Here is a 24,886-nt window from a genome sequence, read left to right as displayed (position 1 = left end):
TCTCCCAAAAAAACATGTCCCAGTTGTTTCATTCCGGTTTTTCCTTTGCCCCCAAATTTTAATAAATTTTACTTGAATTTTCTGAACCCCTATTTTTCAATTTATTTCTATTTCCATTGGAATTTATACCAATTTCTTCCCTATTCTTTTTCAAAATTTTATAGGATCAAGATGTATTCAAAATTCTAGAACATGCAAATCCTCCCATATCGATTCGAAGGAGAAGTCGTCCGTGGCTTCGGTCGTGGCGGAAAAGAGCTCGGATGCCCGACGGCGAACATGGATGATTCTGTAATTCAGAATCTTCCGGAATCCCTCCAAGTCGGTGTTTACTACGGTACTGCGATTCTCGAAGGAGAAAAGTACAGTATGGCGATGAGCATCGGATGGAATCCACAATATCAGAATGAGAAGAAGACGGTGGAGATTCATTTGATCGATTACGCTGGCGGCGATTTTTATGGGAAACGGCTGAGTGCAGTGATTATTGGATTCATTCGAGAGATGAAGAGTTTCGGGTCGTTGGGTAAGAAGCTTAGTTCGCCAAGTTTAAATGCGTTGCGTGTCGGCGTAGCGGTCGCCAGCTGAGTAGCGATTGCTGCGTCGCTTACGACGCAACAACGCTGTAATTTTCAAAAAACGTTTTCACATTTTGCGACCAAAAAGTGCAACTGAGCGCATTTTCTTAGCAAAAAACTTGAATTTATGACTCATAAGCATTAAAATTGTTCAGCGATCTCATTAGCAAAGCAAGCCAATTTGAATATCTCCAGCAAAAAATTTCCAAAAAAAATATTTTTAGCATAATATGCAGTCAAGCGTGTCATAATTGGTGTTTGAGATTTTCGATTTTTTTTCCAGGTGAGCTGAAATCTGCAATCGCCAAGGACATCGAAGTGGCACGTCGTGAAACAGTTGATCAGAATAAATTGTGATTCTTAGATTTTTCTAATTGCATGTGCATAATTATGTGATTTTTCTTACAAATTCTAGCTACTTTTTCTATATCTTTATGTCAGGTTGTGAATATTTTAAGTTTCATTCCATAATAAAGTTAAAAGTCATTGACAGAGAGATCGATCAAGTTGATGATAATTGATTTGAAACAACATTTTGAGACAGAAAAACTGAAAAGTAGGAGGAAAAATGAATCGGGATAGGAAGAGGAAAAAAGAAAGACGGGCTGAAAATTGATTTTTCAAATTTTTGTTTTCGAAAATTGAAATTGGAATGAGGTACCCGGATGGAGTGGATTGCAGAAAAATAGGATAAAAAAAAGGAAAAATCTAGCAAAAGACAGCTTAGATGACTAGTAAAATTAGAGAGGACGATTTTTTAATGACAGTTTTAACACAATCCCATCGATTTGAGATTCTTGGCGATGATCATATCCAAACAAGCATCCAACACGAACTGTACATTGTTGGTGTCGGTGGCGCAAGTGTGATGGCAGTAGATTTCTCGTTGGGACGAGCTAGAAATTCCAGATTTATTGAGTTTTTGCTCAAAATCAGTTTTTTCCGGAACGTTTTTTAAAAATAAGTTTTTTCTCGCGTCTTTTCCCGATGGAATGCAGGCACAAACCCGTAAGACGCAGCAGTTCATTTATCAGCTTCCGCTTCGTGACCAACGCGTTAACTAGTTGCGGTATTTTTCTACGGTAAAGCTACGGTATTTTGAAGTTTCGCATCCGAGCGCATTTACGAAATTTCGCCGTTGTTTAAAGTGTGTTTTTTTTCGCTATTTAGCACTGAAATACCGTAGTAAACAAACGTCGGTGAAAGCTTAAAAATCAACAGCTGTGTCGCTACTCAGCGGTTCCTGCAGTCCATCGAAAAAAGCGCGGCAAAAACCAATATTTTGAAAAACTTTCCGAAAATCTCCGTGCCGAAACAAAGAGCTTCAGATTTATGACTTTTAGTTCAAAAAAAAATACCGGGCAATAAATTTTCAAGTATTGAGAAGTTTTCCAACAAAAAACTCACCGATTCAACTGTTCAAACTTCCATTGAATATAATTAATACACTCGGTCTGATTTTGCTGTCCCTTGTATTCCGGGAAGCATACTGTAAGCGGGGATCGCACGATTTTCTCGGCAAACAGGTCCTGAAAAATAGTAATTTAGATTTGATTTTAATTAATTACCGTAATAGAAGGTTACCCTATACTTGCATTTTGCGCTTAAATATCTGAATTTCTATAAGAGATATCCAAAAAGGAGTCAACTGATAAAATGTTGATGATATTATGACCAATATTTCATCAGTCGACTGATTTTTGTTATCTGTTACAGAAATCGAGATAATTGAGCTCAAAGTGCAAGTATAGGGTGCCCTTCTATAAGAGTACCTTTTTGTTCAGGAACAGAATGAAATGAATGTCAGCGAACCATGGACTGTTGCAGATTGAGTCGAACAATTTTAGCGATTCTTGCATTCGGTTCTGAAAAAATTGCAATTAGTGATAATTAGAATCTACTGATAATTACTGTGCAATTATCTTCCCGCAGCGTCTGATCGTATTCGGATAGCGATGAAATGAAGATAATCGCATTGACATTATCAAAACAATGAATCCATTTCTTTCTTTCGGATCGTTGACCACCAACATCAATTACTCGGAATGTTAATCCTTTGAGTTCGAATAACACTTCTGTTATTCCTGTGGTTTTTATCCGGGTTCGTAGCAAATCTTGTTCACTTGGCACGTAGCTAGGGGAAGATAGACGAGGTAGGTTATCCAGAAAACTGAAAAGTCGGAATTGTTACTTTGGTCAAAAATATCGTAGACACTCCAGCTCGTATCTTTCGGTTACTGTGAAAGATATCAACAAGTGGTCAATTGACAAGTTTGTGATATTATGGTTAACAGTTGTTGGTTGACGACTTTTTGATATCTGTTACAGGAACCGAGATATATGGGCTCAAAGTGAAAGGATAGGGTGACACTACTAGAGTGGTTATGGTAACCTTTCGAAGCTAACGATTAAAGTAATCTTTGCTTGCTGAAGCCTTGATGTTCATAAAAAACACTTACTACTTCGCCGAATCATCAATCTGATACTCGTTACTCCTCCTGTAGCATTCCCGAACTCCCGGATCGTGCCATAACCTCTGCATCGCTTGTGCCAGCTCTTCCGTTAGCTCTTCCTTGTTAGCATGAACCGTGGCAAATACCAATTGGGAGTCTCGCTGAAAGTCGAACGTATACTTCAAAGAAAATACTTCTCAAAAAAAAATCGTTTGCAGTTTTATGCTCTAACTTTCCGATTAACTACCGTAGTTTCTCTAATAGAAGCATTCCCTACACGTTTACTTTGAGCTCAATAATCTCCGGTCCATCAAAAGATATGAAAAAGTGGTCAACTGACAAAATGTTTATCATAAAATCACTTTTTGAAAGCTTTTACAGAAAATGAGATATATAGGAAAACCGAGACGGCAAAAAATTCATTACATAAGTTAGGTCATAACAAAATCCAAAAAATTAGGTCATGACGCATGACCCAAAAAATCTAGGTTATAACCCGGAAAAATCTAGGTCATGACCCAGAAAAAATTAGTGTATGACCCAGAAAAAATTATGCCATGAACTAGAAAAAAAATATAGGTCACAACCCAGGAAAAATTAGGTCACAACCCAGGAAAAATTAGGTCATGACCTAAAAAATATAGGTCATGACCTAAAAAATCTAGGTCATGACCCAGAAAAAACATCAGGTCATGACCTAGAAAAAATATTAGTTCGTGACCTAAAAAATCTAGGCCCTAACCTAGATTTTTTTGGCCGGGAAAATTTAAGAATTTAGGTCATGACCTAAAAATCCAAATCTAAGGTCATGAAGATAAACATCAGTGCGATTTCTCAAAGTTTTTACAATTAGCTGGTTTGAAGCAGTGTATGTCATTTCGATGAATTGGTACAAAAAAGTTGTCAATTACAAAATTGGAGCTCTATTTTTGTTTAGCATACTCTGAAATTTTCAAACAAATTGGACAGCTTTGAATTACTTTTGTAGGGCTCCAAAGTAAACTATTTTCCACTGAACAAGTTTTTAGTACTGTAGTTTTTGGTATATGAACTAACCACTCGATCCGGTTCACCATATTCGATTTGCAAATGAAACATGGCTCGGAGAATCGATAGCATACTGTGAATACAATTGGAGTAGACAACCGGCCGGATCATTTCCAGGTCTTGTTGTGAGAAGCCGTCTTTGTGCAATATCCTCATCTGCTTCAGTATTGTACTCTTCCCACTCTCTCCGGCTCCTGGAAATTTGATTTTTAGAATCTTAGGATTCACTTTTAATTGTTTTTTTGTATTCTTCTTCGGATCTTCGGACCCTTCTCTAAGATTAGTGTTAATCAATTTAATGGGTAGACAATGAAAATCTGATAAACATGCTCTATCCGACTTATAAGCTGACCAAAGTTGTTTATACAAATTCTTGGAGGAGAAAAATGGATATTTTATCCTTCCTATGTTCCAGAACCCCAACAATTGCTCATCCTATGTACAATTAATTTTTCAGCAGATGTATCTGATACCCCTTGTATTCCGAAACACAACATCCCTCAACATTCCCATGTCTTTCCTCCTAAAAACTCTCCCACCGACATGTATCATTTTACAAATGCTCTGTTGCACACATGTCCCCGAAACTAACTAATTGGAAGACATGCCCGGGGCGTCGTGTTTGAGGGGAGCTAATAAAATGCGAATTTTTGGGAAGGGAGGTGTGACGTCAAAAAGCGTAATGGAATAATCTGCAGGGGGCAGTACATGTTTCGTTTTTCAGACTTTGCAAAAGTAGCAGATTCTTGAGCAAATGACTGATAAAACGGGTATATCTTCAGTGATAAGTATCGTGGAAGCAAGAAAATTGGTATAAATATAAATATACGTTTGATTCAAAGCTACGGAAACTTTAAAAAGGATTCCTCAAGAATAGGTATTGTTATGATTGTCCAAAGATGCCCTTATGATTTTAATGAGATGGAGCAACTTTGAAAAGCGATAACTCAGCTCAAAGTTGATCAAATCAATTGAAATTTGGCCAGTTTACTGATTAATTGTTTGAATTTCCGCAATCCAAATTTGAGCCCGGTACAACGCTTTACTCAATTTTTATGAGCCACACGGTAGGTGGATCTATGAAATCAAACTCATTCACTCATTAGGAAAATTATAATGAGCTGAAAATTTGGTTTTCTGGTTGGTTAGTCTAATTGAGAGAATGATGCACCAATCCCGATTTCTGATCTAGAAACTGATCAAGGAAGATGTATTCAAGTTTTATTTTTGTTTGCAAGAGGAGAAATAGAAGATGAGAAGTGTCCTATTGAAAACGGAGGATTACTCCGTAAATGAATGAATTACGTGATGTAAAGGAAGGGAAGATGCTATTTTAGGTACGGGATCATCAATATAAACTAGACTTTTCTAGGAAAATGGATTTATGACATTTTCATTAATCGGGCTTTCTAGAAAAAGAGTCAAGTTTGGAACTCGGAAAAATGACTTCAAGTTGTCCGATTTTTTCGGGAAAATCGGGATGTACTACAGTTTGTATTAGCATAAAACTTAAATAAAGCGTTCAACTGGGCTAAAATTTGAAATACGAAAATCCAAATTAAGATATACCCGTTTTTATCAATCTGGATAATTTTTTTTCTAGAAAATGCTCTTCTTATCTTCTAGTTTTTTGCCGACTTCCTCTAGCATCTCCTTAGCATCATCTGTCCACGCGGATCATGTTACAAAGGACAAGGGTTGAGAAATCATGTGTCCCTTGTATATCTTACCTAAAAGTAATAGTTTTATGATCCGCAGACTCATTGATTGATCCTTCTTGATTTGCTCATCGATCCGACGGTTCAGGCGTTTGCCTTCTTTCTGATCTTTACTCGTGCAATGACCCATTTAGTGCTGAAATAATTGGATTTTAATGAGATAAAATAGAGAATCAATTGTTTGAGAATTAAGAATACGGCCAGAAAGAACAGTATTACCGTATTTCCTCTATTGGAAGCCCAACCAAACCATCAACTTCAATTATCTCGGTTCCTATGCAAGATATCAAAATTTTGTTAACTGATAGAATCTTGCTGAAACTATGATAAATGTTTTATTAGTTGATAACTTTTTGATACCTTTTTTGGGAACCGAGATAAATTTGCTCAAAATTGAAGTTAAGGAGGTCGTTCTAATAGAGCATTTACGGTATCTGGGATAAGAAAAAAATACACAAACGACGGTGTGATCATGGTTTTTAGATTATGATAACAAGGGGAAAATAGAAAAAAGTAACACATTCCAAAAGAAAAGCGGAACATGGTGTATGTGAGGTATATGCTAAGCAGCTTAATTTTCGTCTTATTATTTTTGGCCAAGTAGGTGGGAGAACACTAAGAATCAACGAATCACACTGAAAACCATACTTGTAACGGGCCAGGCCGGGCCGGGCAGGGCCGGGCTTTTTCCGGAATTTCGGAGGCCCGGCCCGGCGGGCCCGTCATTTTACTAGTTTCGAAATTTTCAAAAAACACATAAGGGGAGGACCCTTATGTGATTTTTTTCGAGTTTTTCGATCTTTTTTGATCAGAGAGACAAACAATCCGAAATACGAAAAAAAAAATGGAAAAAATTATATTGAGAGCTCAAAATTTGGCTTAAAAATACAGAATTTTTGACGCCGGGCCTTCCGGGCCCGGGATTTGGCGGGCCGGCCCGGAATTTCACAAGTATGCTGAAAAGCAATTTTTCTGTAAAATTAGTTTTTTAAAATGATATTGATAAGAGCTATAAGTTCCTGGCTGAATAGTTATCATGATCGATACCGTAAACACTCTAATAGAAGGGCACTCTATACATCGTCTTTGAGCTTAATCGGCTCCTATAAAAGATATCAAAAAATATTAATTAATAAAATTTTGGCGATATTGCGAGAAACATTTTATCAGTTAACATACTTTTGTTATCTCTCATAGAAATCGAGATAATTGAGCACAAAGTGCAAGTGTAGAATGTTTACGGTGCCTTAAGCCACACTTATGTTTTTTGGCTCTTACATGACCTCTAAAAAAATTTTATTCGAATTCAAAACGACCCGATTACAGAGCTTGCAATTGTCTACATTTTGGTATAAGAATCGGTCCAAAATCTTCAAAATAAAGGAATTCATTAGATTTCTAAAAATAGAGGATTTCAAAAATCCGCTAACTACAAATTGAACCCAAAAATTTTTGTAGCCCACACATGAAAAATGGTCAGAAGTGTCATAAGAGACACAATATTTGAAGTGGAGATACATATACAAACGAAAAGTACAAATCTATTTGCAATACTACAAACAAAAAGGTACAATACAAAGAAACAAAAAATCGGGAATTCATTCAGTCTATGATCAAAAATCTTCGCTCAATTTTGACTTAATACATTCAGAAGATGGCTACAAAATGACCGGGGGCACATACACATGCTCTTCTTATGTGTTGCTTTTGCTCTGAAAATGCGCGAAAACGAGGAGAAGAGAAGAGGGGTGGCAAAACAGGCTAGTGAGAGAGAGAGGGTGCTGTTTGAATGAAACAGAGACGTAGTGAGAGAGAGAGAGAGAGAAAGAGAGAAAGAGAGAGAGAGAGAGAGAGAGAGAGAGAGAAAATATCTCTCAGCTCTCAGGCTTCAGCTCTCTCTACATGCCAATACTCTCTTTTTCTCTCTATTTTCGATCCTCTTCTATCTCTTCCTCCCGCCCCCTCACCTTTCGGAAAAAAGAGCGAGAGCCAGAGCATCGGATTAGGACGTGCCCCTTCTCTCTTTCTCTATCCTTTCTGTAGTCCCTCCTCTCTTCTTGGGTGTCTTCTGAATTCCTTGAGAATATTCTGAATGCAACATGTCCTCCTTTTCCTCCTCTCCTCATACCCCTACCCCTCTTGGCTCATCGTCTTCGCCTTCAGGAGCGGCACGTCTTCTCAAAGAGAGAGATTAGATAGGGGAGAGCGAAAATACGCATTGGCTCTCAAAACTTTCCTCTCTTTTTGACCACTTTTTCTTCGTCTTCTTCTTGTCTCCTAATCAATAGGATGCTCCTCCTCCCCTCTAAAAGTCCTTCTTGACGCCTCGGTACATCCTTTTTGATTCAAAAGGGGGATGTGGATGTGAGAAGAAGAAAATGTTTGCCTGGATTTCAGTTTTTGGAAAAACACAACAACAAAGAAGCGAGGGTGGGGGCAAATTTTAGGGGAGGCGGTCCCTGGTCCCTTGAGATTAATCAGACACCCCACCCCATCCATCCTAGCCTCGACCCAATACATTGATTGAAGAGGAGATTTCTGAGATTGGAAGGGAAATAGAAAGAAGAAGAAAAGGAAGAAATAGATAAGGAAATTGAAAAAAAATTGGGAAGAGGAAGAAGGAGGTGGAGATAAGACCAAAAGAACAAATTTAGTATCTAATAGAAGCCTACCTTATGAAAACACTTCGAGCTCAATTATCTCGGTTCCTATAAAAGATATCCAAACTCTGCCAACTAATAAAATATAGGTGATATTATGATAAATATTTTATCAATTGTCAGATTTTGAAATCTCTTATGGGAGCCGAGATAATTATGCTTAAAGAGAATTCATAGGGTGGCCTTCTGTTAGATCAAATACAGTAGAGGAACTTTTTTGCAAAATTAGCTCAGAATCGATAAATTGAAAAATCCAAATACAGAAATTTCAGGATCCCAAAACAAGCAGCCAACTATGATCAATCTGCTCTGAAACCTTTTCCAGAAATCACAAACTTCCAAAATTCTATGACAACATTTTTTTCAGGAAGCCATGCAAATCTTTTTGTACTTTTTGCACTTCCAAAATTCCAAAATTTCGTGATTCATCAAAAAATATTCAAAAATAGATTCCGTTTTTTAGAGATTAATTTTTCCGAACGTTTCAATTTTGCATTATAATGACCAAGGTTTCAGATATTTGGCTTTGAACATTATTGAAGTTTTCTGAAAATTAGGAAACAACGCTAACAGTATTTCCTCTATTCGAACAGTATTTCCTCTATTCGAACAGTATTTCCTCTATTCGAAACTCACCCAAACCATCCAATTTGAGATAAATTATCTCAGTACCAATATTATGTATATCAGTTGACAGATTTTTGATATCTCTCATAGGAACCGAGATAATTGAGCTCAAAGTTTATGGTTTAGGCGGGCTCCTATTAGTGGAAATATGGTATTCTAAAACTCTTGAAGTTCATTTATTTTAATAGAAGTACTGTAGAAATAACTTCAATTAAAAACTATGAGTATTCTCTACGAATAATCTTGTGAAAATTTTTGGAAAAATCAATTTTTTGGACTACAGTAACCCAACCTCTTTCAAATCCGCATTTTCTCTACCTCCCCTAAAATTCGCAATCGCAAAACTTTAAAATTAATTTCAACCGGCTTCACCCTCTGAAATGAGAGCACACATACACACAAATTAAAGAGAAAGATAGAAAAGAATATCCATTAAAAAGAGGAAGTGATGAGAATAATAGGCACCCACGGGCGGGGTGAAAGGGCAATGAGATGAATTTGAATGAGATGGTGATGATGGTGAAAACAGAAAAAGATGAGCAATGGGTTGAAATTTAAGAGAAGCGCTTCCTAGGAGCATGAAATGATGATGATGAAGCACCGATGAAACATCAAAATTCTGAAAGTCGATATCTTGTTTTAATCGGAAGTGTGGGTGGAGAGAGGAGATGGAAGGATGAGTATTGCAGTTTGTGATTTGAAACGAATTTGAAAAATGGAGCTGGAATTGGGGTTGTGAGCTTAGAATGTGAGGCAAAAGGTTATATTTTTAGACGTAGGTATCTTGGAAGGGCCAAAATCGGTATAGCTATAGTTTTACGTCTGATTCAAAGCTATTAAAATTTTCAAAGCAATTCCTCAAGTCCAGGTATTGTTATGATTATCCAAAGATGAACGGCGTAATGCTTCTTGTAATTTTCATGAAAAGAAGCAACTTTGACGAGCGATAACTCACCTTAAAGTTGATAAAATCATTTGAAACTTGGCCAGTTTACTGATGGAATATTTGAATTTGTGCTCTCCAAATATTAGCCTAGTACAACGCTTTACTCAGCTTTCATGCTAATTATGCGCCAACCTGTATTTTCATCACATTTTATCAGTTGGCAAAATTTTGAACTCTCTAATGGTAACCAAGATAACGAGTTAAATAACTGTTGTTTATTGCTCTCAGTGATACTTGATAGGCCTTAATTATCCTAATTAATCCTAATGTAGCACTAGCAAAAAAATTTGTCGGTCATCAGTAAGAATGAAAATAAAATGTTGCATCTGCCCAAAATCCCTATCATTTTCCACCTTCACATTAATTCTACTTCACTAGACAATAAGCAGGAAGTGTGATCAATAAAACATTCAAGCTTGAAATCTAGTAATTTTGAAAATCGGAATAAAGAAATCGGGATCAAAAAACCGGGGTTCTTGAACCGTAAAACCTTTAATAGAAGGGCTGCCATGTTAAAGCTCAATTATCTCAATTCCTGTCAAAGATATCAAAAATGTGTCAACTAACAAAACACTTTTAATATTATGATAAATATTTTATCAGTTGACAACTTTTTTATATCTTTCATAGGAACCGAGATAATGGAAAACTTGTCAGTATATTCTCAAACTTGTCAGTATATTCAAAACGGGATTTTATGCTGAAACTATTGAAATCCATACATTTGCAGTTCGAATTTTCACTAGGTTTTTGAGAAAAAAAAAGCGACATTTGTTTTCGCAATGAATTTCTAATTCTCCAATCTCCCACAAAACATGAAAAAGAGAAGTCACCACTCGGACCAGTACTAGTGGATCACGGATCCTAATCACCTTGTTCCGTGTCTCTATTTCAACAAGGAACACCTGTCATCGAATCGGCAAAAAGTCTTTTTATCTGTTTGAGATTTCGGGAGAAGATTTGAACTTTTTTAGTGGGATTTTTTTAGAGGGAGATTTTGGATCTTTGAGACGAAGTGTCAAAAGAATTGGGGGTAGGGAGGGACCAAAAAGGGTTGAATAGAGGCTAAATTTGGAAAAAAAAAACGAGTTGAGCTTGCAAAAATAGAATCAGCGGCCAAAAAGACAGAAAATCACATAGACTAAAAATTTGCAAAAATTTTGCAAAAACTAGTTTTTTCAGAAATCAAAAACTTTTCAACCTCGTTAATTTTTTCTTAATGTTTTTTCATGATGATCATGAAAAAATCCCGACGTTTCAGAAAATGGAACATACTTCAAAATTGCATGGTAGCTTTCTACAGATACATGACCTACAGTAAGATTTACAAAAACATGTTTTTCAGTTGATTTGGACTATTTTCAGAAGTCTAGAGGTCGGCCGTCAAGCGTCCGATCACTTTGAATATTTTTGAGGGTGTGAAACAGACCTAGATTAAAAACTTTGCATTTACAATATTTTTTGTGATTTCCTAGTTTTTCAGTAATTTGCCGATTTCTGAAGGATACCTGCTTTTTTCTCACATTTTCAGTACAAAAAAAGGGCCCAAAGAGGTCTCCTTCAGAAATCGGCAAATATCTCAAAAGCTACGAATTTTCAAAAAATTCTGCGGATGCAAAGTTTTCAATCTAGGTATGTTTTGTAACTTCCACCATTTTAAAAATTATTGGAAGCTTGACAGCCGAGCTCCAGACTCCTGAAAATGGTCAAAATCAATTGAAAAACACTTTTTTCCTATATTTATTTCGTCAGAACTGTAAATTGCGGTCATTCTCTAGTGAGACCGAAAATTCTCGAAAAACATTTCCAGGTTTTATGAATGATAAAACCTGAGAAAAAGATTGTAGTTCGCTCTATGAATTCGTTTTTTTTTTCGAATTTCCAAATATAATCCGAGTTTCTTTACTGGCATACCTGTAAACCGGGTTTCTCAAGGGTCTTAGAATCTATATTTTTGGACCACCTAGATTTGATATGATAGATCTCAACGAGTACTACAAAAAACATTATCATGTCTATGAGCAAAGTTACAAACGAAAAAAAAAAGGCAAAACCAGTCTCAGCCACTTTATGGCTTGTAAGTTTTTTCATAAACGAGATACAGTTTTGAAAATAGTACCATTTTGCAATATTTGTCGAGTTCTATCATATCTATTTTAGCAATTTCGAAAATAATGATTCTGAAAGAAACTAGGACCCGGTTTACGGTTTTCAAGTATGGGACTTCTAGCTATTTTTTCTCTGATTGCCTTGCTCCAAAACGTCTCCCGCTTTCAGTAAAAAATTTTCTGGAACCACAAAACCGATTTACTGGCGCCTCACAACTCTTTTTTCCATTCATTTTGGGGATAGTCATGACTAGAAAGAGATGATGATGATGATGGCTAGAGAAGGAAGCAACGTAAACAAAATTTGGGCGGTGGGTGCTGGCTGGCGAAATAAAGTCACCCCACACAACCCAAAAGCAAGTTTTTTTTCACTGTGCCAATATATAGACGGACGGACTGACGGGTGGTGGAATGATGAAGGCAAGAAGAAAAAGAAAAAGAAGAAGGACTCTTCTCACAGGCTCAATATATCGAGGGGACACGAATAATAGAGAAAAGATGAAAAGGCAGCATTGGGTAAAAATAAGAAAAAAAGTAAGAGCGAGGGAGAGATGGAATGTTTGATGAGCTTATTAAAAAGGAGAAGCTATGTCTCATCAGCAGCAGCTCAACAAGCTAGCACAAGCGTCAAGAAGGGTGGGATCGGTTAGAAAAAGGGTCCTCTCACACTGAAATTGGCTCAATTTGAAGGGTACTCCCTCCCTCTTTCTAGTGAGCAAAGGGGTGGAAAGAAGAGTGGTAACGCTAATTGGCTTTAGAAGGAAAAGAGAAGAGGAGATAGAGAATGAGCAGGCAACCGGAAATGGTAGAAAGAAAGAGAATTTAAAGAAGGGACGGTAATGAATTCAGGGTGTTGAGGAGGATAACAAGGAATTGAGGGGCGATCGAAAATCAAAGAATCATCTTTTTCAAGTGATCAAATTACCGTAAAACCTACAAAACAAGGGCCCGCTAACTTTGAGCCAAACTATCTCTGTTCCTTTCAAAGATATCAAAAAGATGTCAACTGATAAAATGCTTATCATAATATCAGAAACATTTTACCAGTTGACAAAATTTTGATATCTTGCGTGGATATATGGGCTTAAAGTTGACAGTGTAGGTGCCATTCTATTACAGGTTTTACGGTATGAAAACTTGAATTAGATCCTTTGGTTACAGTAAACTCCTTTCTTAAGGACTGCAATTTTTCTCGAGGTCCAACATTTTTCTTAAGGACCTCCAACTTTTCAGGACAAGATTTATTATTAAGAACCAAAAGTTCACAATAAAGCCAAATCATCTTCACCGGAAAGGAGCCAAAATTTGAAATACCAAAATGAATTTTTAAAAATTACCGTATTTTCTGTAATAGTAGCCCACCTAAACCGTCAACTTTGAGCTCAATTATCTCGACTTCTATAGAAGATATCGAAAAATCTTCAACTGATAAACTGCTCTTCATAATATCAGTAACTTTTATTCATTTGACACAATTTTGCTATCTTTCATAGAAATTGAGTTAATTGGAGTTAAAGTTAATGGCTTGGGTGGGCCTCTATTCGAGGAAATACGGTATATACGCTTTTCCTATTTCTGGAATAATTTCTAATCAAAAAATTCCTAAAACCCGGAGTTTCTAAAAATACCCTGAAAAATGGAAATCTCTGAATAAGCAGAACTGACGAACTTTTTCAAAAGAGCCGCATTTTTATAGGCAACTATTCCCAGAATGCTAATCTATAGAATTCTAGACGCGGTTCCAGTTCTAACACCTTTAACAATGTACGCTGATTTTCAGATGTTTCTGCACCCCGTTAAAGAATAATGTTTGAGTTCTAGACAAGCCTAAAAAGATCATCAAAATGATATCATAGATATTTTTACTTATAGAATACAGAGCCCAATGAGTTCAGGCTCTTCTCACCTTCTAATCAGCTCAATTTTCCTAAAACCCACTCATTCTGATTCATATTCTGAAACTAGAAAATCGAAACGATATGAATGAAGAGAAGAAATAGTGAAACACTTTCGTTCCCACTTATCTGGAATGTTTTTTGAAGTCTTCGGAATAGAAAAGAAGGAAAGAAGAAGCTGGGCGACACTTGATAGTTCAAGAGGATTATAGAAGATTCTGTTCTTTGCGGAGATTCTAGAATTCACAAAATCTTTTAGCAAAAATAGAAATAATGACCAAAGGGAGAAAACCAACCCAAGCTTGAGCTAAATGTGATCTAGTTCTCTAGAAGACCAAAAAACTAAGTCAAGATTGGTTAGACCCTCTCTTTCTTTCTCTCTTTCTTTCTCTCTCTCTCTCTCTCTCTCTCTCTCTCTCTCTTTCCCCGCCAAATCGAATGAGCAGATCTAGCGGATCAAAAAGGTGGAGTATCCCCTTTTCCACTCCGGAGAAGCAGTAATTGGCATGAAGGGAGAAAAGAGAGACATCTTCTTCTTCTTTTCCGGCTTTTTGTTGGGGTGTCTTCTTGATCAAAAGAGAATCCGACTGAAGAACTTTTTCACAATTTTCACGTCTTCTGAGAATCACTTTTTTCAGAAATTTTCAAGAATTCAGCTTTTATGTTCCAGACATCCTAAACTTATTTAAAATGGGCCAGACAATACTCCCGAAAAAAGGAAGAAAGCACTAATTGGATGTCAGAATAAACGAGCGCGCTTTGACAGTGATGAGGTTGGACATGGAGACAGACACGGAAAATCGAAAAAATGAAATTCTTAAGTGGATGAATTCATTTTGGAAGGGAAGGAGGAACAGAATAGAATTTGGGGAAATGTTTGAAGGAGAGGAAGGGATTTTTTAGAATCTTAGAATTAGTCCATCATAGAATTTCAGGTTTTCAGAAGGCCATAACTTCAGAATCTGGGAATATCAGAATTTAGGAATCTCTATAACTGTCTAAACAATATTTTTCAAAAATGGGGAAATGGAAGAGGTTCTGAGAATCAAGAATGTGGAACTACGGATTTCAGTGATAAATGAGTACCGTATTTTCCCAGAAGCCCACCGTATACGTGCACTTCGAGCTTGATTATCTCGGTTCCTATTACAGATATCAAACTTTTGACAACTGATATAATACCAGTAATATTATGATACGTGTTTTATCAGTTGACAATTTTTTGATATTTTTTGAAGGAATCAAGATAATTGAGCTCAAAGTTGACGGTAGAAAAAATACGGTAAATTTGATTTTCGATACTCCAAAAGCAGATTAAAAATTGGTTTTACCTCAAAACCTACCGTAAAGAGACCACCCTATCCTTGCACTTTGGGCCCCTATATCTCGGTATCTGTAAAAGGTATCAAAAAGTGATCAACTGACAAAATGTTAAGTATATTATCACAAACATTTTGGTAACTAACCACTTTTTGATATCCTCTACAAAAACTGAGATATATTAACTCAAAGTTAACGGCTTGGGTGGCACTCTATTAGAGTGTTTAGGGTAATTCAAACCTAACTTAAAATTTTTGGTTTTCGCTCGAAAACAGAATTATGCTATGCTCATTTAACTTGACTTCAAAATAATAATTTATTTATAAGTGATGGTTTAAAATAAACCACCTGTCTCTGTCTAAGACAATCACCTGCACAAACGACACCCAATATGATCAACGTTCTGGCCTAAACGATTTGGCGGAAATTAGAAAATTCTTTAAGGAAAATCCTATACTCAATCAGATTTTAATGGAACAACCAATCAACTTTAAAATCGGAAGGTGTAAAACAAGACACATTCGTATCAGTTTTCAGAATACTAGTAACCTGAGTGAAGAGCCAATTCTCTCCTCTTTCCACCTTTTTGAGTTTACTCGACCGAATCCAAATTCTCAACCAGCAGAAACCAGAACAAGGAAAAACGGAGTGGTGTTTCAAACAAAAAGCCTTCAACACCACCTTTCCTTTTTTAGCCTGCGGAACCAACTGAACTATAGTGTAAATCCGTGCCTGCACAAATTTGTTATTATTCCTCTCCACTCCCATATTTTCATGTATTTGTTCCTAGAATTATGTCTGAAAATCCTTCTTCTTGGGATTAGAGAAATGAGTAAAACTTGAAAAGAGCATTTCTGGTCCAAGAGAGCTCTCCCTTCCACTTGTACTAATCCTTTAGCTGCTGTATGAGTAGTTGTGTGTGTTTTCAACCTCTTTTCCTTTTTGAATATGAATGTTTCCGGTTGGTTTTTGAAACGGCAGTTAGGAACTTTTTGAAAAACCCAAAAAGCCAATTTGAAGGTTCGGTATATGCTTCAAAAGAAGCAGAAATTTAAGCACAACTCTTTCGAAAACCGTATCCTTTTTAGATTTTATAAATTTAGATTTGATATTTGAATTGCCATTTTTTCAAAAAGCCCATTCGATTTCTCAAATTCTTCCCATCAAAACTAGCCAAAAATTACTAAAATCCGTCTATTCTAGGCCAAGATACACCCTGTTGTTTAGTTAGAGCGCCAGACAACGAGACACCTCTCGCTTCTCTGCGCCCCCTCCGCTTCCCCTGCTGTCTCACCTCGTCGACTTTAAAGGTGTAACTCTCTTGAAACTGAACCAATTTTTCTAATTTTTTGATTCTGAGCATTATTGCTACTTCCCTATTCGGACGGGTGGTACCGGCTTAAATTTTACTAATTGTCCTCATTTTCAGTTGAACTTGGCCAACTTTGGATGTCTAAAATACAGAGTAAATTTTGTTGGATAAGACTGAAATTTTCAGAGTATACTAAACAAAAATAGAGCTTTAATTTTGTAGTTGACAACTTTTTTGTACAAAACCATCCAAATGAGATAATCCGCTTGAAACAAAGCAGGTGCCAAAATTTAAAAAAAAATGAATTTGCACAAAAAAACCACTCAATGAATTTTGAGCTCAATTATCTTGGCTCCTTTGAGAGATATCAAAATCTGCCAACTAATAATTTGTTTATCATGATATCACCAAAATTTTATCAGTTGACGGTTTTTTGATATCTCTCATAGGAACCGAGATAATTGGGCTCAAAGTTGTCCGTGGGTATCAGAGGATCTACGGAGATTTAGTCTTTCTCTAAAATTCCCAAATTTCGAAAATTCCAAAATCAAAAAAATTCTACGCTCTTCAATATAATAATCTGAAATTCTGACGCTTTCATTTCTATTTCCAGACACCAATAATTTTTTCTCTCTCCAGGGAAAAACAAGCCTCACAAGCATAACACCTTCTTCTTCTTCTCCCACTTCTTCTCCTTTTCATTCCTCAAATCCCCCGCCCCCCTATTTATCTTTTTTTTTCCTTCTTCACGCTCTCCCACAGAACAATTCCGAACTGCAAATTAATTTTTGATCTACAGAAAAAAAGTTTGGCGCGATCACAATTGCAGGTCTAAAACCATAATTTCAGAATTTTTTATCTGATTCTGTGGAGTTTCAAGATGATTCAAATAATTTTTAAAAAAATGATTAGTGGTTATAGATTCATGTATGGTCGTTTTCCGGAAGAAAAATTTCAAAAATGGTCATTTTGAAAGTTTTTTACAGAAAAAATCTATCTGCTCTTTCAGTTTTTGACATTTCTAGGAGTTCTGTAGCTCAAAAAAACCGCAATTATTTTCTCTACATTTTCTATGGATAAATTTTTAATCCCCCCCCATAAAACTTTTTTTATAAAAAAAAAACATCATGAAATTGCACAAAATAGCATTTTTGCGTTGTTTGTTGATTATAAAAAAAGTTTTATCAGACGAATTAAAAATTCATCCATAGAAAATGTAGAGAAAATAATTGCGGTTGTTTTGAGCGGATAGATTTTTTTGAGGGGATAGATTTTTTCTGTAAAAAACTTTCAAAAATGCCCATTTTTGAAATTTTTCTTCCGGAAAACGACCATACATGAATCTATAACCACTAATCATTTTTTAAAGAATCATTTGAATCATCTTGAAACTCCACAAAATCAGATAAAAAATTCTGAAATTATGGTTTTAGACCTGCAATTGTGATCGCGCCAAACTTTTTTTTCTGTAGATCAAAAATTAATTTGCAGTTCGGAATCGTTCTGTGGGAGAGCGTGTTCTTTGAGATTTTTTTCATCTATTAGGTTGGCGGGAAAGTCTTTGTCACTCTGTTTGTTTAATCACTGTTCTCGTATATGGAGGCTGTGTATGATATCGACTCTAGTGAATAACAAGGTGATAAGAACCTTCCATATAAACAAGTCCCCATCTCCTTCCCTGCTCCTCATCTGTAATTGAAACGATATGTTTGTTCCCACTGCTATTCACATCAGACATGTTTTGATTTACCTCTTCCTATCTCACACCACGATGAAGGATTCGGAAACTTTCTTGAAGAATGTGTACAACACACATGCCCCTCACTACAATACTATTCGCAATTGGTTCCATCGTTTCGAAAAAGATGACTTCTCGCTCGATGAAAAGGATCGCTCTGGGTGACCCCGTGAGTTGGATTTGGACAAGCTGAAGCACGCATTGCAATCGGATCCATTTCAATCTAGCCGTGAACTAGCTGTCACATTCGGAGTTCACCATAGCACAGTCCTTGAAGGTTTGAAGTCTCTTGGAATGAGAAAACTTTTTGGTCGATTCATACCTCATCACCTGACTCAAGCCAACCTTGACCGCCGAGTCGACGATTCGATTACTCTTCTCACTCTCCACGCGGGCGATCGATGGCTGGACCGGCTAATAACCGGAGATGAGAAGTGGGTCTTCTACGATAATCACCACAGGAAATCCCAGTGGGTTGGAGAAGGAGAGAGCCCACAGGATGTCCCCAAACCCGACCTTCATCCGAAAAAAGTTATGCTCTCTGTGTGGTGGGGAGTGGACGGCCCCATCTACTGGGAACTTCTGCCCGAGGGCAAAACAATAACTGGAGACCTCTACACTACTCAACACGAAACCTCAAGAAAGCAGTCGACCGTTCGGCCCTGAAAGACAAGAAAGTGTACTATCAACATGATAACGCTCGCCCACATGTTTCGAAACAAGTGAAGCAGGAGCTGATGGGATATGGATGGAATGTTCTCCCTCACCCCCCGTATTCTCCTGATCTTGCTCCTTCCGACTATTGGTTATTTGGCGATATGACACGTGCCTTCGAAGGAAGAAGCTTCAATTCCCGTGGAGCGGTCGAAGCGGCACTCAAACAATACTTTGCCTCACGCCCGGCTGGATTCTACCGCAATGGAATCCATAAATTGAGGGAACGTTGGAGACATGTTGTTGATAATGATGGACAATATAATTAATTATTCGGTTATTTTTTCTTTGAGAAATAAACTATTGAAAAAGTGACAAAGACTTTCCCGCCAACCTAATAACTCGGATATCCGGTTCGGTCTGCGTCTCGTTTCGTCACTATGGTTACATTTTTTGGCACATCTCCCTCTCTTTTCCTCTCAGAACATTGATTTGTCGCCACCAAATTCCTCTTCTTTTTTTTTCATTCCTTCTGTTTTCTTAAGAATGCCGAAACAGCAATTCGAAGTCATCGACTACGCTGCTCCATTGTTCGTCGGAGCAGCATTTGCAATTGTCGTGTTCTTGCTCACTTTTGTCATCAACTTTGCGTTCATCGGAAGAACCGATGAGGTCACTGCGTTTGAGAAGGTGAGTTGTGCGGATCAGAAGAGATCAGAAGAAAAGAACAGAAGGTTCAAAAGATCGGAAGAACATGCATAAAAAGAGAGAGAGAGAGAGGGAGAGAGAGAGAGAGAGAGAGAGAGAGAGAGAGAGATCAGCGTTCAATGCTTCTTCTTCTTTAATGTTTTTTAGCTCTGAATTTTTTTCAGCTCGGCGCTCGCTACAACCTTCGAGTTGGTCCACATCGCGTCTCGCTCGTCATGTCGGCTATGGAGAAACACGTGGACGAGGATGGACATGAGTACTAGCTTCAGTGGTGTTACTCCACCGATCTCCCGAGTTTTTAAATTTTAAGCTCCATTAGAACATCCTCAAAAAAGTATAAAAAATCTTCATTTCCCGACATAATAAACCATTTTTAATATACTTATTATACACATTGAGAGTTGAGTTACGAAGAACAGATAACTTTGTTAATTTGAGGAATCAACGAAGAAAGATTATCGCAGCTGGAGGAGAAGAAAGCCTATCCAGAGGCATAGGCAAGTTTTGAGAGACGATCCTGGTCCAAGCCAGCGGCCATTCCAACAAGAATCACTTTGGCTTCCATTTCGTTACGAAGCTTACGTACGTATTCGAAGGATTCGTTTAAGTCTTGGTCGTCGCTGGAAAATGTTGATATTTACTATTTGAACTCCAAAGACCCACTTTTCATTAGCTGCTACGAATATGATGACAACTTTCTCAATTTAATTTCTATCTGCAAAATACTTGTTTCTTGCCAAACCATCTCATGCGAGCTTTTTACTCATCCTTGATAGCTACTTCTCCTTCCTCTCTTCATATTCATGTTCCTTTTCTTTACAATCACCTGATCCTCCGGTTTGAGATTACTAAAACAGCCTTCGTGTTGGTCCTCTCCCACGTCAAGTCAGCTATGGAATCCACGTCGACGAGGATCGACATGAGTCACCTCACATATACCGTATTTCCTGTAATAGAAGCCAACCTCTATTAGAAGCCCACCCCGCGAGGTGATTCGAAAAATAGAATCCCACCATCTAATAGAAGCCCATGGGCGTCTATTAGAGAAAATGCGGTTATTAAAAATTCCAGAATTTTTGGAACTGTGATTTTAGAACTTGACAATTTCTCAATTTCTGATCTACAGAATTCCTTAAAATTGCAGAATGAATACTTCGAATAATAAAAAAACACCGAAATTCAGAGTTCTTAACTTCCGAATTGTCAAATTTCTGATTTTTTGAACAAAATTTTTTTTGAAAATTAACCATGGAAAAATAGAAGCCCACACTCTAATTAAAGCCCACCTCTAATAGAAGCCCACCCTGAGAAAGAGGTTGAAAAATAGAAGCCCATGGGCTTCTATTAGAGGAAATACGTATTTAGGTTTTTTCAACACAAACAAGTATGAGTAGAACATCACCAAAAAAGTAAAAATCTTCATTTCATTTCATCCTCCCGACATAATAAACCATATATATTTATGGTCCACACTGAGAGTTGAGTCCCGAACAGATAGCATTGTTGATTTGAGGTATCAACGAAGAAAGATTATCGTAGCTGGAGGAGAAGAAAGCAAATCCAGAAGCATAGGCAAGTTTTGAGAGACTAGACTGATCCAACCCAGCTCCCATTCCAACAATAATCACTTTGGCGTCCATTTCGGTACGGATCTTATGTGCGAATTCGAAGGATTCATTGTAGTCTTCGTAGTCGCTAAAAAAATTTTCAGATCCAGTTTACGATATCAAAAACTCACTTTGCATTAGCAGCTACGAATATAATGACAACTTTCTCAATACCATATCTCTCTGCAAACTCCTTGCTATCTCCCAAACCATCATAAGCATATCGGAACAAGCACTCCAAGTCTGTACTGTTGTCAGCAGTCACATCGGGGACATAATCCAACATTGTCAACACTTCAGCGGTCACATTAGCATTGTTGGGAATATCGGTTGCAGACCAAACAATGGCGTAGTCGGTGTCAGTCTGAATCTTTCATTTCTTTTAAGAATGTGATAAGAAAAACTACCTGGAGGTTCAGCATGACTCTAACTTTATCCAATCCAACATTCCAAGTTGGTGTCAACTGGTTGGCAATGAATTTGATCTCCTTCTCGTAATTCGCTTGTGAACCAACATTGGCCAAAGCATTGACAATCAGGAAAATGTCACGATTGCATGGAGAAGCAGCTGGAAGAAATTCAGATGAGTCCGAAAAACAGAGAAACACTCACTGCTAACAGATTCATATTGCATCGAAAATCCGGATTTTTGAACAGTTGGGTTTGATTCGAAAGTCATTACTGCGTTTCTAGTTGTACTGTAGTAGACTCCAGGAGCAGTCACAGTGGATCCAGGTCCTCCGATTCTGGAATTTGTGAATGATGACATTAAAACTGACTCCTTACTCACTGAATAAGTTTCTTGGAAGTGACAGTTGGTCCATCGTAAATGGTAACAAAGTCACAGCAAGATTCCAAATCAAAATGAGAGAAGGAGAATTTCAAAACACTTCCTGGTTGAGCTGTAATGTAATAGTAGCACTTGTCATTCGGTGGATAGTTGTATGGATAAAATGGCGAATTAATGGTGCCGTTGTAATAGAAGTCGTTATTCGTGGGACATCCAATGAAGTCATCTTGGGATATAGTAGTCTTCGCGTGGCTCTAAAAAATGGTTGTTAATTTTTTCAAAGAAAAGTATTCCAATAACTATGTCAAAACCCAAAACAGAATCTTATAAACTCACATGTATCAACTTTTTGGCCCTCAAAGCTTCTACCGTTCCGAATAAGGAAGCCGCAATAATGCTCAAAATGAGAATCAGTGATTGATTCGACATTTCAGCTCGAGCACATAAAAAATGGCACGCTTCTTATCATGTCTTGTCTCCATTTTTCACCATTTTCGTCTCCTTTCCGGGTGATAAGAGAGCCAATTGAAAACGAAGAGGGGTTTATATCATTGGTATTTTAGAACATGGACTTTGATGATGAGTGATTCGATGCCGCTTTCAAGCAACCGCTTTCAAAATCGAAATTTGTTTTTGGTCCTTGATTGGCTTCCAATAGACCCCACACTGTGACTTTCAACTTTGAGCCAATTTATCCCGGTTCCTGTGTGAGATATCGAAAAATGGTCGACTGACAAAATGTTACTGATATTACGAGGAACATTTTATTTGTTGACACATTTTTGATATCTCAAACAGGAAACGAGATAATCTGTTTCAAAAGAACGCTCTTTTTATGGAGTCTCACAGATTTCAAAAGAAAAAAATTCTAATGATATTTAAACGTGAGGAAAATAATTATTTAAAAAACTCACGACCCTAAATGACCCATTGACCTCAGAGAGAATACTATAAAGAAGATGGAAGTGTAGAGAAGAATCAGTTCTACCTTCTTTGAACTTCAGAGAAGGTCCGAGTGACCTGGGTCCTGGATTCTGGTGACCTATATCCGGGTGACCTGGGTCCGGTGACCTGGATCCGGGTGACCTGGATTCGGGTGACCTGGGTCCGGTGACCTGGGTCCTGGATTCTGGTGACCTATATCCAGGTGACCTGGGTCCGGGTGACCTGGATTCGGGTGACCTATATCCGGGCGACCTGGATCCGGGTGGCCTGAGTCCTAAGTCCGGGTGACCTGGACCATGGTTCAGCGTTCGGGAATCGAACTCATTGATCTCACCATTAATTTTGGAAATCATCATTTTTTAATAAATAAATGTAACATTTGCTGCGTATTTTTTATGTTTTTATGTAGGAAATAGAACATTTAGAGAAGCTTCCGAATTAGGAATTTCTAAATTTCCAAATTTCCGAACATATACCTTGAAAAAAATTTTCTCTGAAAAAGTGACGCAACCTTTTCATAAGATTACGAATACTGTAACCGGAGGCCAGGTGGTTTTGCCCCGGTGTAAACTGACTGGATTTGAATCAAACGTGAAATTATATTTCTAAAAATTTTCGTGCTGCCGAGACACTTCTTTCTAAAGATAAACCCATTTTTATTAATCCGGGAGATCTTGCTCCACCCTATACAATGCCTTGTCGTCTTTGTCTCCACCTCATTCCTCTCAACATAGTGTCAGAATCATCTTATTGATTTTTATCTCACCTAAGGGCTCCATTGTATATGGTGCAAGGTCATTCCTTTCCCAGAGGATCTTTGGGTTTGCTCGCCGTCATTCGTCACCCAGTGCACGTCACTCTCTACTTAGCCCTAATATTCTTGACGGTTTTTCGCAGTTCTCTTTAGCTCGAAACTATCTCAATTCCAATAATCAAAAACTTTCACTATGCCCTCTTCAACTCCAGTAGCCAAAAAAGCCCGGTTCTTGAAGCCCGAGCCAATCGTAGAGCTTCTTATCTCCAAAGAGCTTCTCCGAGGTTTCAACGGAAAGTGCAAAATGTTAAACAGGCTCATGGATTATCCGGTAAGTGATTCCAAACTTCAACTCTAACTAAATTCTAACCCTTTTCAGAATGCTCAAATTCCAGCCAACAAGAGGAGGATGATCATCCTCCGTGGCTTTTTCGACGCATGGATCGATGCTTCAGATTTACTTGCTACTGACGAGAACATTAAGTTTTTCAAAAAATGTATGATCCAAATGCAGGAGTACGAAGAATTTATCATAAGAGCAGTCGTGCAAGGGGAGGATTTCCGAGATGTGCTCGCATCAATCAAGGAGAGAAAATCCAATCGATCTCCTTAAACTTTTTTTGTAAACTTTGGCTTGTTTGTGTTTGACAGATTAATTTATTAATAAAAATAGAATTTGAAAAGTATCGATTCTTGAAAAAAATGTTTGTGAGGAAAACCCCGACTCAATGCCATTCTCGAACCTCCTTGAGTCAGTTATGTTGACGTTTTGAAGATGTTATTTTTTGAAATTATCGATGACTGTCTCATTTTTTGTGTAAGTAACATCTCACACTGTCAGAAGATGTTTGTTAATGGTTACTTTATGACCTATCCGCCTAAGCCCATTGTATTGTTTTAGGGACACCTGGACGAGTGGGATGCCAAAGTGGGATCCCCTGACCTGTATTATAGTCTGTGCCCTTCCCAGGAGATCACTTTGTGTCTGGTTCTTCTTCTGATACCGTACTCTTTGTATAGAGAGCA

The 24,886-nt window shown here is 37.5% G+C and overlaps 6 protein-coding genes across 6 annotated transcripts; 3 read left to right on the top strand and 3 right to left on the bottom strand.

The window, feature by feature from the left end:
• Positions 1-192: 192 nt before the first annotated feature.
• On the top strand, positions 193-935 carry CBG08376 (the record flags this gene model as incomplete). The annotated part of the gene is made up of 2 exons (XM_002634524.1): positions 193-526; positions 862-935. 2 exons carry the CDS (start codon positions 193-195, stop codon positions 933-935), a joined length of 408 nt encoding a protein of 135 aa, XP_002634570.1.
• Positions 936-1,347: 412 nt separating this feature from the next.
• Positions 1,348-5,926, bottom strand: Cbr-gpa-7 (the record flags this gene model as incomplete). Its single annotated transcript, XM_002634525.1, has 7 exons — positions 1,348-1,474; positions 1,986-2,107; positions 2,351-2,443; positions 2,490-2,748; positions 3,038-3,192; positions 4,088-4,272; positions 5,809-5,926. The coding sequence occupies 7 exons, from the start codon at positions 5,924-5,926 to the stop codon at positions 1,348-1,350; spliced, it is 1,059 nt and encodes a 352-aa protein (XP_002634571.1).
• Positions 5,927-19,602: 13,676 nt separating this feature from the next.
• Positions 19,603-20,027, top strand: CBG08380 (the record flags this gene model as incomplete). The annotated part of the gene is made up of 2 exons (XM_002634526.1): positions 19,603-19,746; positions 19,929-20,027. 2 exons carry the CDS (start codon positions 19,603-19,605, stop codon positions 20,025-20,027), a joined length of 243 nt encoding a protein of 80 aa, XP_002634572.1.
• Positions 20,028-20,245: 218 nt separating this feature from the next.
• Positions 20,246-20,685, bottom strand: CBG08381 (the record flags this gene model as incomplete). Its single annotated transcript, XM_002634527.1, has 2 exons — positions 20,246-20,384; positions 20,591-20,685. The coding sequence occupies 2 exons, from the start codon at positions 20,683-20,685 to the stop codon at positions 20,246-20,248; spliced, it is 234 nt and encodes a 77-aa protein (XP_002634573.1).
• Positions 20,686-21,224: 539 nt separating this feature from the next.
• On the bottom strand, positions 21,225-22,590 carry CBG08382 (the record flags this gene model as incomplete). The annotated part of the gene is made up of 6 exons (XM_002634528.1): positions 21,225-21,459; positions 21,503-21,735; positions 21,779-21,939; positions 21,984-22,117; positions 22,162-22,415; positions 22,498-22,590. The coding sequence occupies 6 exons, from the start codon at positions 22,588-22,590 to the stop codon at positions 21,225-21,227; spliced, it is 1,110 nt and encodes a 369-aa protein (XP_002634574.1).
• A 1,463-nt stretch (positions 22,591-24,053) lies between these two features.
• CBG26494 lies at positions 24,054-24,473 on the top strand (the record flags this gene model as incomplete). The annotated part of the gene is made up of 2 exons (XM_045236039.1): positions 24,054-24,191; positions 24,240-24,473. 2 exons carry the CDS (start codon positions 24,054-24,056, stop codon positions 24,471-24,473), a joined length of 372 nt encoding a protein of 123 aa, XP_045098790.1.
• Positions 24,474-24,886: the final 413 nt, after the last annotated feature.

This window comes from Caenorhabditis briggsae, assembly GCF_000004555.2.
Source record: "Caenorhabditis briggsae complete genome, chrIV, whole genome shotgun sequence".
Classification (NCBI taxonomy): Eukaryota; Metazoa; Nematoda; class Chromadorea; order Rhabditida; family Rhabditidae; genus Caenorhabditis; species Caenorhabditis briggsae.
This window is presented reverse-complemented; position numbering and strand designations above follow the sequence as displayed.